Here is a 17,161-nt window from a genome sequence, read left to right on the forward strand (position 1 = left end):
TTATTAACATCAGGAAAGCCGTTCGATTTCAAAGTTTCTGGCAGGAAAAAGGTGTTATCAAAGTCACATGACTCTTTTTTGTGTGTTTAGTATATTTAATCCTGATAATGCAAATAAAAAGGCAGCAAATCAGACTTGTGGGAACAGTTTTGGAGAAACTTTAGCCTCAACTCTGCAGGCTGCATTACTTCTATGTGCACAATGACGGAGCAGAGACACTGCAGCAGTGAAAGTCATCAGATCGCTTACTTTCACTGAAACCAATGCAGTCATCTGCAGAATTCAGATTATTTTGCAGACGATTCATTTCAGTTATTAAGATTAATCATGTGCTAAATAATTAATCTGGCATGTCTTCACACTAATAACACACCTGCAGTTTTTGCTGCCCAGGTGCGACCGGCCTCGTTGAAAGCAGCGAGGCCCCTGATCGTAGCTCTCAGGATGCCCCATCGAAACATGGCCACCGGGTCCATGCCTATGAGCTGCCGCACGTACGCTCTGTCGCTGCTCCGCAGCAGCGCCACAATGTCCGGGCGCATGTGGTCTGTGTTCTTCTCCCGGAAATCCTGGTGAGGTGAGAGGCAGTTACGAGTGAGACACAAACCCTCGCACTCAAACCGAGGTCCAATCGTCCTTTTGTCTCCACTCCCTACCTTGATGTGATATTTTACTTTCCCAGCAAAGTGCTGGATGACGAAGGCGGGCTCCATGACCGGCGTGGGGACAAAGTATTTGTTGCACTGGTGCTGCTGCTTGAATTTGGCTAATAAAGTCTCATCTGTGGCATGTGGAAAGCTGGGTCACAGACACAGAGAAGAAGGAACGATGAGAGAAGCACAGATTAAGGAAAAAGAAAATCAGGATAAATCGACGTCGATTAAAATAAACTTTTCTTACTTGCTCTCCTCATCCAGGAGGTAGAGCAGGCCAGTGGGTTTCTTGCTGATGAGATGGATGCAGCCCACGTTGTCTATGTAGTCGATGTTGTGCCAGGTGATGCCCTCTGCTTGGTACTCCTCCTGGATGCGACAGGACAGAGCATTAAGAGGTTAAACGTGTCACCGCTGCTCTTTTAACCCAAATATCTGGATTTTTAGTCTCAAAAAGAAACAAACTGCACCATCGTGTGACTGCAAAGTTATGTTTGACTACAAAAATGCAATATTATTACAATAACTTGATTTATAAACCAGCACGAACTCCCACATAACGGTTCTCCTCCGCGGAGATCGGGTAATGTTTGGATGAGTCATCCTTCACACGCTCGTTATTATAAACAGAGAGTCTGAGGCGCTCGAAGGCAAACCTCCTGACAGTGCAGCGTCCACTGCACGTCTCACCTGCTCCAGATTGAAGATGTGATGGTTGAAGTAATACTGCAGCTGCTCGTTTGCATAGTTGATGCAAAACTGCTCGAAGCTGTTGGTCTCAAAGTCCTCGAAGCCAAAAATGTCCAGGACACCGATGGATAAGCACTGGAAAACAACCAGAACGCCAAGTGAACGCCAGCGCCAAGCGAACAAAGGGAGGCGACCTAACTGGACTTTTCATGTCTTTGCACTTTCTGATGTGTGTGTTTCTTACTGGAACAGACTCCTCCATGTCTTTCTTATTGAGCAGTGCGTGATTGATGCGCAGGACAATCCAGTCAAATAAGGCGCTGTACAGAGATTTGGCCATAGAGTCTCGTGCTGTGATGGCCTGATAGGAGATAAAAGAGGGGGCGATGCACAGAGCGTTAGAGGCAGAAAAACCCAGAACACACCAACAGGAAGAAGAAATCCAAAGCATGAATAAAGAGGAAGTAGACGCTAATGAGAGACTGCACTGATGCTCCTGAGCCCACCTCAGAGTGTCTGTAGGGCAGGATCAGCTTGTCGTTGACCGTCACCGTCTTCCTCTTAGTCAGCGCCTCCACCAGCAGCTCCTCTTTAACCTGAGTGACATCAGCAGTTTAACAGTGGCAGCCGCACACACCTACACAAACTGAAGCACGGAGTCACAAACACACATTCAAGTTACCTTTAGTAGGTCAGAGAGGGTTGCCAGGACCTCTGGTGGGCCCACGTCCAAGCCTTCATCTCGGCCCGTTGCCTTCTTCGTGTAGGTCACGTTGCCAAGGTACAGGATGGCGGAGAGCACAGAAAAGATCCTGCAACACAATAATAACAATGACACACTTTAGAAAGAAGACAAACATGAGACACGTGTGGTGCTGGTCTTCAGCCCGAGCGTCCCTTTGAGCTGTGAACTGAATAGAGCCATTGTAGTAGCTGCACGCCGTCTCTAATAAACTGGCTGATTGGCTCATTAGCTGCAGAGACTGCCAGGCTCTGAAAAGTATCTTTGTTGTAATCTGGGGCTGGTAATGTGACTCAGTGCTCACACTAACATAACTCGTGTTTACAGGACTGAAGGCAAAGATGCTTCTGCGTGGAACAGCGAGGCTTTCACTTCACTTACTGTTTCTTGGTGGCGGGAAGGAAGCCGACCATTTCCATCGCCTGCTGCAGCCGTTCAAAATCGTGACGCAAATCTTCCTCATCTTCAATCTTAAAATTTTGCTGCGAGGAACAAGAACGAGGCAGTTATCGAGTGTTTGGAGATGGAAATAAAAAGGTGAAGCGCAAAACGGACACACGGGTGAAGGACGGAGGCGTGTGAAAAGCAGGTGGAGGAGAGGGGAATAACAACGAGAGAGAACAAAGAGCGGCTCATTAACATGCAGGACACACGGACTGCAGCTTGGCTGCATTCATGAATATATCAGGTCACTCAAAGGGAAGCACGGTGTGACTGTAGTGCAGGGGTCGGCCACCTTTCTGATGACGAGTGGCGTCTAAAGTTCCCTCAGACGTCACTGCGCCATAGCAACCGTGGCATTAGCAATACATGTAATAACGCTCTATATCAGTGGTTGTGTTTGTGTGTATTTCCATGGTGCTGATGCTGAGCAGACAGATCCCTGATGCGTTTGAAGCGTAAAAACTGCCAGCTAGCAACGCCTCTGTCACCGGTAGGCGGAGTGATTTTTAGCCAATTACAAGCTGAATCTGGTAGTTGGGGTTGTTAGCTGAGATAGCGTCATTAAGAAGCGGCACAACTAACGTGTCTACGCGAGCTAATCTGCGATGTGCACCGCTGGCCCGGCCATTTATTTTTGATGCACCTTCTCAGATTAACTCGAGTGCTCAGGGTGGCCGACCCCTGCTGTAAAGGCCACGCCCATGACCAGGTTCAAAGGTTAAAAATCAACAGGAAAGTTATTTGGTGGGCCGAAAACAGGAGACTGAAATTAAATGGAGAAAATAGTTTAGATAGGAAAGCTTGCTGATTCCTGATCTATCAAAAGAGACGTCACACTTTATCTGAAAATGCTTCATTTTAGGTATAAATGAGCTCATCAGCCGTCCTGATGAGTGTAACTCAAATCTGATTCCTTAATACTTAAGAAACATTTCCATTGCTGGTGGAAAAAACCAAAAGCAAAACGTGAGCCTGCTATGAAACATTAAAATGATGCAGGCAGCTTCCTAAATAAAACCTGCTTTAAATGTTATCTTAGCTAAAGCCCAGCTGCAGATCGAGCAGATGCTGTGGGCCAAAACACCAGACAAATATTTTAAATAAACAAATGTTGTTCATTTCCATATTTATCACATTTGTCACAGGCGGCCCTGGAGGAGGGCGACTGAGGCCCCTGTGGCGCCGGAGCAGCGACTCTGTACCTGCTTGAGGTAGAAATAGTCTTCAGGCGGCAGCAATTTGAACTCCTTTCGTTCTTCCTCTGAAGCGCCCAGCAGCAGGTAGTAAAACACGTGATAGTTCCTGGAAAAGGAAAAAAAAACATGAACTTTACACCAAGTTATTACTGAGGGAAAAAGTTCCCTTCATTTTTATACCATTGCTGTTCATTAGTAGATGTACGAGCTTATGGCCACAAACAGACTGAGTCAACACACTTTATAAAGTCTGAAGCTCGGTGCTGTTTACAGAAGTTTTCCACTGGCGCTATCAGCGAGCAGGTAGCTTTGTTGTATGAGCACACGGGAGTAATGAGTTTCCACACTTATCACTAAGAAACAATAACACCACCCAGCAGACGCACCGTCAACTGCAACTGCAACTATGTGATTAACGGCGCACACGGAGCAGGCGGCAGTGGGCGGGGGGTAACGTGACGTAATCGGCAGCAGTAGGTGAACAGATTTTCCAAAACTAGCTGTGAAAACCTCGACAGGAAGCTCGTCTCCCACCTAAAAACAGCTACTGGAGGCTTTTCTACACACACGAAGCATCAGCTGAGCTCCAGAGTTTAACGTGTGTTTTTAAGGACAGATACGCACACCTCCATGTGGCAGACACACATATACACAAAGGATAAACTAGTGTCAGTCCCACTTTTTAGATTATACTCTTTTAATCTTGTGTTTCTTTTAAAGATCATCATCAGCATTCAGCAGGAACCACTGATGTTAATGTCAGTTTATCTGTGACAGTCGGCCTCTTCCTTTGACTCACTGATAGATCCCACAGAGAAAACAGAATGATGAAGCAGGATTACGTCGCTCTGACTGCGTTTCTCAGTTACCAAAGTGAAATAACTGTTTGCATATTAGTCACACAAGCAGCGACAGACTAGCAGTCTAGTTGGTAGGAAACAGTGCAGTGAGCAACACGAGAGGCAGCGTCAAGGCGACGAGTTGGTTTCAATGTGCAGCAACGAATCTTCTTAACTGTTGGTCAAAACTTGCTTTTCAGTGTTTATTATCTGCAAATAAACACAACTGCAGGTCCTGGTTATATAAGACGACCTCATGAGGGTCAAGACCCCGTCATTCCTCACCTCTCATTCTTCTCCCTAGAGACCAGACGAGACTTCTCCAGGAGGTACTTCTCCACCACTGCCCTGCAAGATGGAGAAAAACACAGTGAGGGGGGAAGGATGAGAAAAAGCAGAAGGAGGATGAATCATCTGATCTAAAAAAGGTCACTCGGCTGTGTCTGTGTCTCCCAGGTCACTTGTGAAAGTGGGCTGCTAATAAAGACTGAGGGGAGGAGCAGGGGAAGTGAGGGCAGATGGTCAGAACAATCAAAGAGGGAACAAAGCTCTCAGATATGGTTGGACGTGTGTCATCACACAGCAACACGCCGGCCGCAGACAGCTTAGGATTCATGTATTTGACTGAATAGGAGACGGAGGGCAGTGAAAAAGCAGGCTGTGTTTTCACTGCAGTCGACAGATACGCAGCTTTATTTACCTGCTGCACCAGGCCAAGGCCATAAAGTTTGCCAAATCAGATTTTATAAGTCAAAGTTGGTTTTTCAGTAGCCAAGCAAAAACAGCACTGACGCCAGTCCTGACACTAAGAATAGAGCTGTGCTGTGAGAAACCGGCTTGCAGCTTCGACTAGAGACAGACAACGTAAAGTTCAAACGCTAGCTTACGTGCTCTGTGACGTCGGGGTGTAATCAGTTGTGCCCATCATGACCACAAAAACACCCACAAAATGCTGTTTATCATTATTATTGTAACAAACAAGATCGTCTGACGGGAATCCTGATCACGCTGCCCACAGATACTGAGGTAAGTTGCACTTGAACCTGTTAGAGGCTTCTGCAAACGTCTGAATGTGCACAGGCATGCAGGGGTGTCCAAGCAATACAACAGATGGTGCATCAATAACAATCCCTACTCATTAGCTGATCTGAGAACAGCTGATGTTTGCTGAACGTGAGCTGAAGAAGGTTGAGAGACGGAGAGCATAAAAACATGCAGACTGTCGGTCAGTTCAGAGAGCCGAGGCGAGCAGCAGCTTCCTCTTTGCTGATCCACTCCACTGGAGACGGAGAGACACACAGCCTTTGTCAAGTCTACAGAGCAGAGCTGTGGTGGCCTCCTGAGTCCTTAACCGCCTAGAAGAGTCTACACTAGAAAGAATAATGGTGGTGAAATATGCTGGGCGGTGTGCTTTGAGTAGATATGATATGTTCTGCAAGATAACGATCTTTGGTGGGAATCACAGAAAAGCCTCAGCCTGCTAAAATCGACTCCTCGGATCGAATTACAGAGCTGAGGCTGAGCAACGAGAGCTGGTGCTATCAGGCTGGGGATACCCACCTAGTGTGGAGCTGAACATCGTCAGCACAGGCATCAACGTGTTTATTCACCGCCTATTTTTAGGACCAGAGAATTAATCACTGTGTCAGTCATTAGTCTGAACACTGTACTAAATGTTCGCTGCAGTTAAACAGGGCTCTAGAGTGCGACCAAATTTTTCAGTGGTGCGACTAAAAAAAAATATTTGGTTGCACCTGTGCGACCAAATGTTCGGGTAGCAAAAAATAAATAAATAAATAAATAAAAATCTGTAACCTTCCCTGTGGTCAACAGACACACATTTTGCCCCTATCGTGGACTAAACCAATCAGAGATAGTAAGGGGCGGGACCTCTCTGATTGGCCGTGGTCCAGTTGAAAGTGCAGGTGGAAGTGGGAGGTGAGTAGCTTGAATAAAGCGATATCAATTCATTAAATCCTGAATCGACTTTTAAATAACTGTGTTTTGCCAGAAACGCCAGATTCTCAGATTAAAGCTCACAAAACCATTTCAACAACAACCAAACAGCAGATGAGAGCAGGTACACGGACTCCACACAAAGACGTAAACACAGACGGACGCATCAGGATCAGCTTTGTCTTTCTCGGCTTTCTCACCCGACGGCCCGCAGACGGACACGCTGTCGGAGCTCAGCGATCCTGATGCGTCCGGTCCGCGCTGTGTTTACGTCTTTTTGCGCTGATTCTGAGCTGCAGGTTTTGTCTCTCCAGCCAAAATTCACCGAGCCAGCAGCAAAAGAAGCAGCAAACTGCGCTTCACATTTGATCAATGTCGTCATGAATTTTGCTGTTTTGCTTCCACGACTATTAAAATCACACTCCATGCACAGCTAGCTCTCTCTCTCTCTCTCTCTGTACTTCAAGAACAGTTTCCGTCTCCAATCTCTGTTTTCTGTATTATTCATTCGCTTATTACCCACCAGTCTACCGCTGTTTACAGCGCTGTGGCTGCTGTCTTTTTCTTTTCTTTTTCACTTAAATGACCTCGGACAAGAAAGCCTGTTTTTTCTGTTGTTCAATACTGAAGAAATTTAAACTTTATATGCAGAACATTGTAGAATGTTTTTAAGGTTTTCTGCTATAAAAAGCCAGACCAGGAAAATCTCCTTCATGTTTTTCTGTGTTTTATTCTCAGTTACTTTCACACAAAGGCATCTGCTGTGATGTTCACAATTCTGATGAAGTCAGTGCTGATAAATGATCAGAATTATAATATTTCTGACTCTTCTGGCTAAGTTGAATCGAATCGGGACTTTGAAAACCAGAATCGAATGGATTATAGAAATCAGTGATGATACCCAGCCCTAGTGAGCAGCCTAGGCACGACAGACGTGGATGTAGCTGTAATAGGAAAAGAACTATTGCTAACTTTTCTGTTAAGGCCTGATCCTTCTGAAATTCATAGCCAGTGCTCTGACACGGTGTCATCAATCTTTGAATGCTGAAAAAGCACAGTGTATCCAGACAAACACATTATATTACATAAATTATTAGAAAATTTGTGTGCGCCTAACTTTTGTGCCGGTACGCCTAACCGGCACGCCCATGGCAAAAAGTTAGTCTAGAGCCCTGTTAAAGCTCGACGTGTTGCCTTTTTTTTTTAAAGACGCTGAGCATCTGTTCCTCTGCCTTGATGAGGAAATGAGGAAGTGACACGGCTGACCAGACTTTGATGCAGCTCCTAACCAGAGTCTGGCTGCTGAGAAAAAGGAAGGACATGCTAGTGGTTGCAAGTTTCAGTCCATATACACACAGTGAACATAGGAAGGCCCATGTGACGCGGTAGAAAAGTAAAGAGGAAGACGCAGCGCTGTAGAGAACACACACGCGCGCACACACGGTGTTACTTACCCTCTGACCACGCCGCTCTCCAGATAATTAACCTGGATGAATTTGCCAAAGCGGCTGGAGTTGTTGTTGTGGGCTGTCTTGGCGTTCCCAAAGGCCTGGAAGAGAGAAGAGGATTAAAGTCAACTACACAGAGTGCATCGATCTAACCAATCAACAATTTAGCCCAATGTTCTGGTCAAATAATGAGAAAAAATGAATTTAAGTGGTTAAAACTGCAGTCGGGCTTGTGTACAGGAGAAGACATCAGAACACACAGCACTACCAAAGTCATTTAAACCTCTGCAGCTTTTCTTTAAACTGTTAACCTTCAAGCCATCAGTGGAATCAGGACCTTTGCTGAAGTCACAACAACCCTCCGTAACTACAAAGAGGCTGCACAGTCCTGAGTTAAACCTTGTTTTGAAGCTGAAACTGTAGAAGCGGGTGGGAGTGAGTGGGGTAAGCATCTGCAACTCATCTGAATTTGCCCTTTTCTTACTCTCATTGAATCGCTCTTTGCACCTCCTCGGGGTCAATGTGTGTGAGAAAGCTTAGGTCAGAAATGATAAATGAGGCTGGGGCAGACCCTCTGTACGGCCGTGTCACACCAACGTTTCTCTCCAGGTCTCGGGCCAATTGCAACCCAGCCAGAGGCGCAACGACCCCAGGCTCACCCAGCCTCTCTGAGGTGCCTTGTTTATTGCACGGATACGTTACGAGAATAGCACGTTTTCCCCCTCTTCATGATGAGATGTTCACATGGTCACACACAAACACAAAACAAGGCCACCACAGGGGAAGTTGACTCAATGCATGTTAAATAGGAAGTACATTCTGTTTTGTAAGGCGGTCGCAGGGTGAATTTGATACACTGGTGTCGGGGAAGATTGGAAAAAAGACTGCAAGTGCACACACACACACACACACACACGCACGCACGCACGCACGCACGCACGCACAAACACGACTGAGATTCCTTAGGATGAACCGTTGACCCATTTTCTTTTCTCCTGCATATTTACACCCCTTGTGCTTCAGCTCTGTCCGTGCACGCTCATCTGCTCTTTTTTGTTCTTTAAGCAAGAACAACTTTGATCAATTTTTATGTTTTAGTGCAAAAAAAGAACTCAAAATGTGATTTTAATATTGCCTTGAAGGAAGTGAGGGAAGAGTTGTTACTTGTTGATGGATGATGAAAGATGCTCACATGAGGTGTGTGTGTGTGTGTGTGCACGTGCGTGCGTGCGTGTGTGTGTGTGCACGTGAGTGTGTGTGTGTGTGAGAGACCAGAACAGTCTGCAGCTCTGAACTTGCTCAGACGGGGCCTCCACTCACCCACTCACGAAGGTTTTTCCCCTTTTTTTCTGCACACAATTTATCCAAGCTGTCTGCTTGTTCAGATCAACCATGCAGTTGTTTTTATTCTGTTTGCTTAAATGGTTTTCTTTCTATTTCTTCTATTCCCTATATGAAGGTCAGTAAATGTGTTCGGTGTCCAGCACCAAACCCTGGGAAATCTGTGCAGGACCCAGGCTGCTGCACGGAGGGAATTCTAAACATGTTGCAGCATCATTCGTATTCAAACATGCCCTTCATCAGCTCGTCTGATTGGTTTGAAGCGCAGCAGGTATGAGGAAATACAGCAGCCGTTTCGCTGCACGTTGTCTATGGAAAGACGAGGCCTAATAGGAACTCTTACGCAATATGGTTTGCCCTCAACAAGTTCATAAAAGAAGCAGAAAAAGAACGAGGCGGAAAAAAGGCACAACTAGGTGAAAGGGACCTTGGCAATCTACAGCGAGTGCACGCGCTGCATACAGAGAGCTTTCAGCCCACTTCTGTGTGTTTAGTCATTTATTTTAAATGAGCCCACATCCAAAGTATGAACTCCAAATGTGAATAGACGAAGCAGACAGACATTTAGATAAGCATTCAGAGTGGTTGTGATGTGTTTTTGTCCTTTCTCACATTCAAGCTTTAATATTGGTGAAACGATCCACCTGATATGAACCGTTTAAAAACATGTGGTTTCGACAGGCCGCAAAATCTGCTGTCAGTGACTGGACATCAAATATCTTTGGGACTTATCCTATGTTAGCTTCAGCAGAGCCAGACAGGTACCTTTAAAGGTTAATCAGCTCCATAAGGAATGGAATTTTAAAACAGTCCCTCAAAAATGAAAAACATACGCGGGAGACCGTGTCATCACACAGCGCACATTTCTCACTGATTTCGACCTGCAGAGAGCCGGTTTCACTGGTATCCAACTCCCCGTACATTCCCACTTTATCAGAGAGCCAGACCTACCAGTCTGAAGACTCACATCCCTATTTAGACAAGCTCCTCCCTCCCACACACACACACACACACACACACACACACACACACACACACACACACACACACACACAGAACACTGGGGGAGTGTCTTTCACTGTGCAGTTTATGAGCAGTTTGTCTCAACAAGCGAGTGTGACATGATATAATTTAAACACAGCTTAAACATGAGATGTAGTGAAAGCCTGCATAAACATGAAGAAACCAAAACAAAAGAAAACCCAGCGTGGAGGGAAAGTTTGATTTTGCACAAGATTGGATGTTTTGTGACTTTGCTGCCCTGAAAGTTGTTGTATTTCCCCATTTTCTGCATAGTTTTAGCGTGCACACTGACGCCAAAGCGGAACGTTAAGACAACTTTGTAATCAGTGAAGATGTGTCCCGGAGCATCGCTGCATCCTTTCAGGTTTTACAGTTCAAAAGAGCTTCAGTTAAAGTTTCCACAGGCGCTGCCAAGGCCCTGACACCGACACCTCGCTACAGCAACTGCCAGTTCCCACATTCACAGCGGACAACGGCAGTCACTCATGCAGAAATGACTCAAAGTGCTAGGTGGACATGTTTACTCGTTTGGCAGCAGAAAGTTTAAACTAAAAACTATATCTGTCATGTTTTTGAAGCCTTAGACACACTCATCTATTACCGGTTACATTGGAAAACCAAGCAGCAGGGAACTATATCATCGCTGGCATAACGCTGAGGCGAGGCTGATCGGTGCTTAGAGACAAAATAATCGCTTTGTTGTTGACATGAATGTGAGAAATGCTTTGGAGAGATCACATGATGTTGGCAGCGATTGAATCCAACCACATCTCTGCACAGTTCTTGCTCTAAGCTTGGCTTCAGGCTGCCAATATATCCCACTGACTACGCTTAAACCCTTCGAGCTCGTCTGAACCGCCGACAACGAACGGATTCTTTCAAGCATCACAACGCCGTCGACGTCAGAAACAAATACTTCCATCTCCTGTAATCTTTCTAGACAAAACAAACACAATGATGCCGGTTTGGACAGAGAAAAGTTGTAGAAGTAATTTTTGGGGAGTTTTCTAATTAGATTTATTGATTATTACAACAATCACACACAGAAATGGCAACTTATGCTTTTAAAAAGTAGGGCAATTATCACCTGGCAGCTACACAGCACTAAATCAATTCCTGGATGCATGGTGGTAATAAAGCGGTGGTGGTAGTCGTGGTCGAGGGGAAAAAGTAATCGCTTCAGTATGCAAAGGCTGATTGTAACAAATTCTCCCTATTATTAGCAAAGCCTGGAAAGCAAATCAGAAACTGACAGAAACCAACTTAAAAGCTAAATGATGGAGTTTTGCTCTGGTGTAAAAAGTCGTTTTTAACTCTAAACCATCTGCGCCCAACTTAAGTTTCACAATAAACTGCACAATTGTCTATATTTTAGGAACAGGATCTAAAAATACTGGCACCTCCGCAGAAGCACAGGCATACTGAATCTGCAAGCAGGAACAGCTACCACGAGAGGAACCAACCGGCGGGGTCACGAGGAGTCATTCTGCACAATCCATGAAGGAGGAAACGGGCACACACGACTTTTTCTCCGATTCTCATTTAGTGCAAGAATGTCAGCAATTCTGATCTTTGTGAAGTGTGTTTAGTCTGAACTAGGGTTAAGTGACGAGCGCAGCTGCCGAGTCGGTCGTGGAAACGGCAACAAGCGGTGATGATGAAGGAGGCGCAGAGTTAAAGGATGCATCAGCAGGAACATCGTTTCAGTCTGCTGCGCGGGAGCATTTTGTGCTCTCCAAAGATGACGGCGGATAAACTGAGCGCGCTACCACTGTGCAACACGTGGGGCTCATGCTATCGGCGGCACGGCACCTACGGAGACATCGCCACGGTGTGTTTACTGGCAGCGCAAGGAAGACAGCCGGGTAGGAAAGAACAACGTCTACTCCCTGCAGCTTTTAAACAGTCAGGGCTAAAAGCTACAACCAAAGCAGGAGTGTGGGAGGTTTCACAGCTGAGGATGCAGCCTAAAGCTGCTGCAAAGCATTCAGGATTTCAGGGTATCAATGAAGTAACAATATCCCCTCCAGATGACGCTTCAGAAAAGACACAATGAGGAATTTTTACCACACCACGTGGAGCTCTTACTAAAGCAACCTCTGACCCTAACCTGCAGAACCACTGAGTTTTCTGTTTACATCGCAGCGGAGATGGACCGTGTCACTCTGCAGGCTCGGCCACACACGTTAGCGTCTCGCTGACGCGCCGACAAGCGGTGACGGAATGGAAACGAAGGGCAAAAGCACATCCCTGTTATTACAGACGAAACAACAACACAACAAATGCAATCAATGCAGCAGCTGAACTGGGGCGTCAGATTGTGTGTCTCAGTAAAACAGGCTCCTGTTTGTCCACTGAAGCACAGCAGCCAGCCGTGCCCTGAAAACCGAGCAGGAGAAGCTGGAATGGCCTGTTCACAAGCACGTGACATGCTGGAGCGCTATGTAGAACAGCAGGAGAGTCTCATGCACAGAAACTATGTCAAGGATACTGGAGAACCTAATTAAGGTTCTCAAACCTCTGAAGGGTACAATGACTGATGAGCACAGAAACCTATCAGCCCTTTGCAGAAGGTTATATTGAAATCCATGACAGCTCCACCATCACAGAGCTACAGTCCTGGACGGCAGACGCAAAGATCTGCACAGAGCCGGATCCTGGATCCAGGATGTAAGTTAAAGCGCTTTTAGGGTTCACAGACTTCAGAACTATTTCCTCTTTTATTTAACGAGACAATCTAAACCCACAGCAGTTCATTCTGATAATCACGGCCGATATGCCACAGTCAGTCCAGTCTGTGTGATGACCTTGCACAGAAGGTATCAAGCCTGCTGTCATAACTGATAACGCATCTGCAGCTTCTGAAGGAAGGCCTTTGGTCCAGAGCCTCGGCGCCGAGTTCAAGAGGAACCTCCCACTGCAGCCATCAGATTTCTGACATGCCTTATTTTTTCAGGCTGAATCATTTTTGATGATCATCTTTGATGGTCATAAAACTTTTTCCAGTGTTGCACTCTGCAGAAAAAAAATGTTGCTAAAGCCAAAGTGCTGCTCCCACCTCAGAGCCTTTTTGGGTCCATCTAAAACAATAGATGTGAGTCGGCAAGGCTGATTCATCGGACTGAAAAGTAACATTAAGCAGGACATGAAGTGAAAAGGTTCAAGAGGTATGTTAAAGTTTTCATGCACCAGTTTTGCTCCTCTTGTGGTTTGGTGTTTTACCAGATTGGAGTCATTTTAAGCCACTCCACCCATGTCTAGATGGGGACCACATCAAACCCCAGCCTGTGGTGTGGTCACAACACACGAATAGACCCTGAAGTGGCACAGCTGACATGTACTGCTACATGTCAGCTGTGTGCGGACTGCAGGGCGAAGCATGTTCTGCTTTTCAGCAAGATGCTGAACGGTATGATTACAGGAGGCCTCTGCATACGTGTGCGTTTATAGGACGGCTGACTCATGGGCTGGCACTGTGACTTAATCACAGTAATGCCAGCTTTCCCCAGACTCACACACAATGCCACCCAGCCTGAATAACTACTCATAAGCAAGAGATAAACAATGGATCAGCAGATGCTATGGCCTCCTCTGCACTTCCTGAACTACAATACAATACTCTGGCCTGCCCACACCCCTCAAGACTCTGAGCTAACAGTAGACAGAGTTACTGCTGCTACTTCCCATGTCGTAGCGACTTCCTGTTTGGTGCTTCGGGATAACAGGAACTTCCTGTCTGAAAGAGTGAGCGTGGCAGGAGGAGGCTTAGGATCTGAAAAAGGCATATGTGCTTGAGTAAGATGTTAAGCTTCCAGCACAGAGCTTTATATTACATAACCAACAGGCCACCTATATTCACGCCTTTATTTAAACTGTTCAACATTTCTCAACTAATTTCTTTGAATATGTGTCACATTTTAAAACGACCACATTTAGAAGAGAGAGTGACAGGTGAAACGTTCAGCTGGTACTTTCACTTAAAATAAATAAAAAACTAGAATTCCACTCGAACGCCGATCTGTGCCCTTCTTAGACGGGCTGATTGTGCGATTAATCGCACAACGACCCACATTACTCATCACATAATTGCATCAAAAGACACCGAGGCCACAAAAAGACAGCTATTTGCCATAACTGCCAGTTGTTGTCCACACCGTACGGTCCAATACAAGCTAAGCCAGCACATATTCCACGATAATAACTGTATGATTATTAGTGTGATGACAGAGCGGTGCAGCATTGTGCGTCTGTAGGAATTCACTCACTTTCAGAGGCAGCTTCAATTAGAAGAACTGAAGTTCTGCTGGTTTCATTATCCATTGTGTGTTACAGCAGGCACACATCCTGTTGCTACTTACAGTGCTGAACATATTCATTAGACCACCTGCCATAAAAACACATTTTTCTGTTTAGGAATGCAAGTAAATAACTGATTTGGTATCTAAAAATAACAATGTGCTTTACTATTTTTCTATAAATTCACAGATGGCAACAATTCTATTTTAGCATTAAAAATTAGGATCTTGCACTCACTAGTGGACTGACCATTAGAGAAACAACATTTATGACATAACTAAGGAATAATGGAGTCTCTCATATCAGGAGCTTTCATCTGCATGAGAAAACAAACTGTTTGCACAGCGTTGCCTGGCTTTCTCTGCATCCGTCTGCGGGACCACGATTGACTCAATCATGCTTTTATCCTGAGCAAGCTGCTTAACTGCTAATATGCTTGTGTTGTTGAAATGAAAAGTATTCAGCAAAGTGTTGCAATGGACTAGAAACTGTTTGTATTATCACTTTTTTTTAAAATAACTGAGAGACTTTAATTCTCTTTCCAGCATGCATGAATCTGCACCAGAATATAATCAAAATATTTTGTCTGTTCTAAAGTTTAAAGCTGCATATTTCACCCTCTCAGGAGTATAAGATCATTCTTAACCACAGCTTTCAAACGCACAGTTCTCCTATATGAAAGCCATCTTGCTTAAACAGAGCCAGGCCCTACTGGCAAAAAAAGAAAAAGATGGCTTTAAAGTCTGGCAAAAGAAAACAAAGAAGCCAAAAGAACCACGTAAGAGAGGCTCAACCAGTCGAACCGGTTCACGAGTGGAAGCACAGCTTTATTGCTTTTCTGCAGCTTGAAGCTTTTATTTGTTCCATTATTTTCAGGACAGAGGCTGAAAAATTAAAGAACAGAGCAGCATATAGAAAAAGGGGGGCGCTAAGTAGGACAGGAGCTTTGCAGATGGTTTCAGGTTGTGGCCATTCATTCTGCCAGCAACAGCACGCAGCCAGCACCACACATGATGATCTCACCTCGTCAAAATGTGGGCCGGACCTTTAGGCCTCCCTTATAGCTCGATGACACACACGTGTTCAGATACACAGTCACACACTTTCCACTGCTGTAACCTGACCAGCCTCCAAAAAAGGAACCAAATTAAATCCTTTTGTAAAAATTCCTCCATTTGGGCAAAAACACTAAAAATAGTATAGAACCCTCTAACGACGTCGACAGAGCCGTGAGCGCTACGAACCTTAAAACGACCAGAACTTCTACACTCATTACTTAGGAGGTTCATCCAGCTCAAACACAACCTGACTAAAGTAAAAGAGATGATGAATAATCACTCAGGCTGAAAGGGTGAGTGACCAGTCAGATTACTGAGGCCAGATTCTTCTTGTAAAACAATAAAGAGGAGGAACTATTACGCTATGACAGTTTAGTTATTAAGAATTCTTGGATGAACGGTCGTCTTTGGGTCGCCTTCTTTGTCAAAAATCACCTTATTGATTTACTTCTGTGCTTTGTGTCATTATGTTGGTGACTCACCCAAACACTCCTAAGCTTCTGGGTTTGGACTGCTGCTCTGACAATCTGTAAATGTTTGGATTAGAGCTGGGCGATAGAACGATAACGATATGTATTGCGAAATAACTTTTTCTCGATAGAAAAATGTAACTATTGCGATAGGCCTCATCGCTCTTGTCCTCTTAAAAAGAAGAACAGCCAATCCAAATTAAGTAGCGCAGAGCCGAACCAATCACAGCCGCAGCGTCACGTCACGTGACTTGTTACGTACAGGACAAGTGCCAAGCCGCACATGCGTATTTGTTTGGGAAGCAGCCAGCCGCCGTGGCGTCCGGGTAATGGAGGAAATGAGTGCGCCGACCAGAGAACGGTCACGCTCTCGGTTGATTTAAGGTTACCGAAGAGAAAACAGATGATGGTTCCAACGCCGGAGAGATTGTCGAACGGAAGAGCCACAGAAGTCCCGTAGTGTGAAGGTGTTTCGGCTATTTCAAGTCTGACAAAAAACAGAGCAGCGTGCACTGTAAATGTGCCGAAAGCAAGTCTGGAAACACAATAAAGCGGTGCAGCTCAGTCTCTGACTGGAAGCACTGATTCGTCATTCGGCTTTTGTCAGACTAAAGTAACTGTTAAAACTGTTTGAAAAGCTCAGCTATACAACAAGGAGAGATTGAGAATTTCCTTTTAGTTCTCAGTTTATTTGATATTGACAAAAGTTAGTCAGTTTTGTCTGTTCTTCTGTAAAACAAACTAAGATTTATTTTTAGAATTAATATTTTATTTCTAAGTGGAATTGACAATTTAGTCTGTTTCGTTTGTTCTATTTTGAAACTTAAACGCTTTAGCGGCTGCCTTTTGTGTAGTTTGCAATATTTGCCTTTATTTATCTGAAAAAGTCTCATGTTCCTTAAGTACATCTACCCTGTTGAACTTATTATGGGAAATAAATATTTTAATAAAAACAAGCTGCTGGTTATTTCACATTTTCCTTGTGAGCAACGGCACATTTAAATC

The 17,161-nt window shown here is 45.0% G+C and overlaps 1 protein-coding gene across 5 annotated transcripts in view; it reads right to left on the minus strand.

The window, feature by feature from the left end:
- The window catches only part of myo9bl (myosin IXb-like), a 56,701-nt gene that overhangs the window by 13,613 nt on the left and 25,927 nt on the right, over positions 1-17,161 (minus strand). For all 5 annotated transcript variants that reach the window (XM_086284734.1, XM_086284733.1, XM_086284737.1 and 2 more), the window contains exons 5-15: positions 7,975-8,069; positions 4,850-4,912; positions 3,732-3,831; positions 2,467-2,567; positions 2,026-2,155; positions 1,850-1,939; positions 1,588-1,704; positions 1,344-1,478; positions 901-1,022; positions 657-798; positions 374-569 (exon numbers count right to left, since the gene is read on the minus strand). In XM_086284734.1, coding sequence (XP_086140860.1) covers positions 374-569; positions 657-798; positions 901-1,022; positions 1,344-1,478; positions 1,588-1,704; positions 1,850-1,939; positions 2,026-2,155; positions 2,467-2,567; positions 3,732-3,831; positions 4,850-4,912; positions 7,975-8,069 — 1,291 coding nt within the window. The remainder of the gene's footprint in view (positions 1-373; positions 570-656; positions 799-900; positions 1,023-1,343; positions 1,479-1,587; positions 1,705-1,849; positions 1,940-2,025; positions 2,156-2,466; positions 2,568-3,731; positions 3,832-4,849; positions 4,913-7,974; positions 8,070-17,161) is intronic.

Source organism: Aulonocara sp. 'chitande type north' Nkhata Bay, linkage group LG23, assembly GCF_057382095.1.
Source record: "Aulonocara sp. 'chitande type north' Nkhata Bay isolate Kocher_YH1m ecotype deep benthic linkage group LG23, A_spYH_male_GT1.1, whole genome shotgun sequence".
NCBI classification, from domain to species: domain Eukaryota; kingdom Metazoa; phylum Chordata; class Actinopteri; order Cichliformes; family Cichlidae; genus Aulonocara; species Aulonocara sp. 'chitande type north' Nkhata Bay.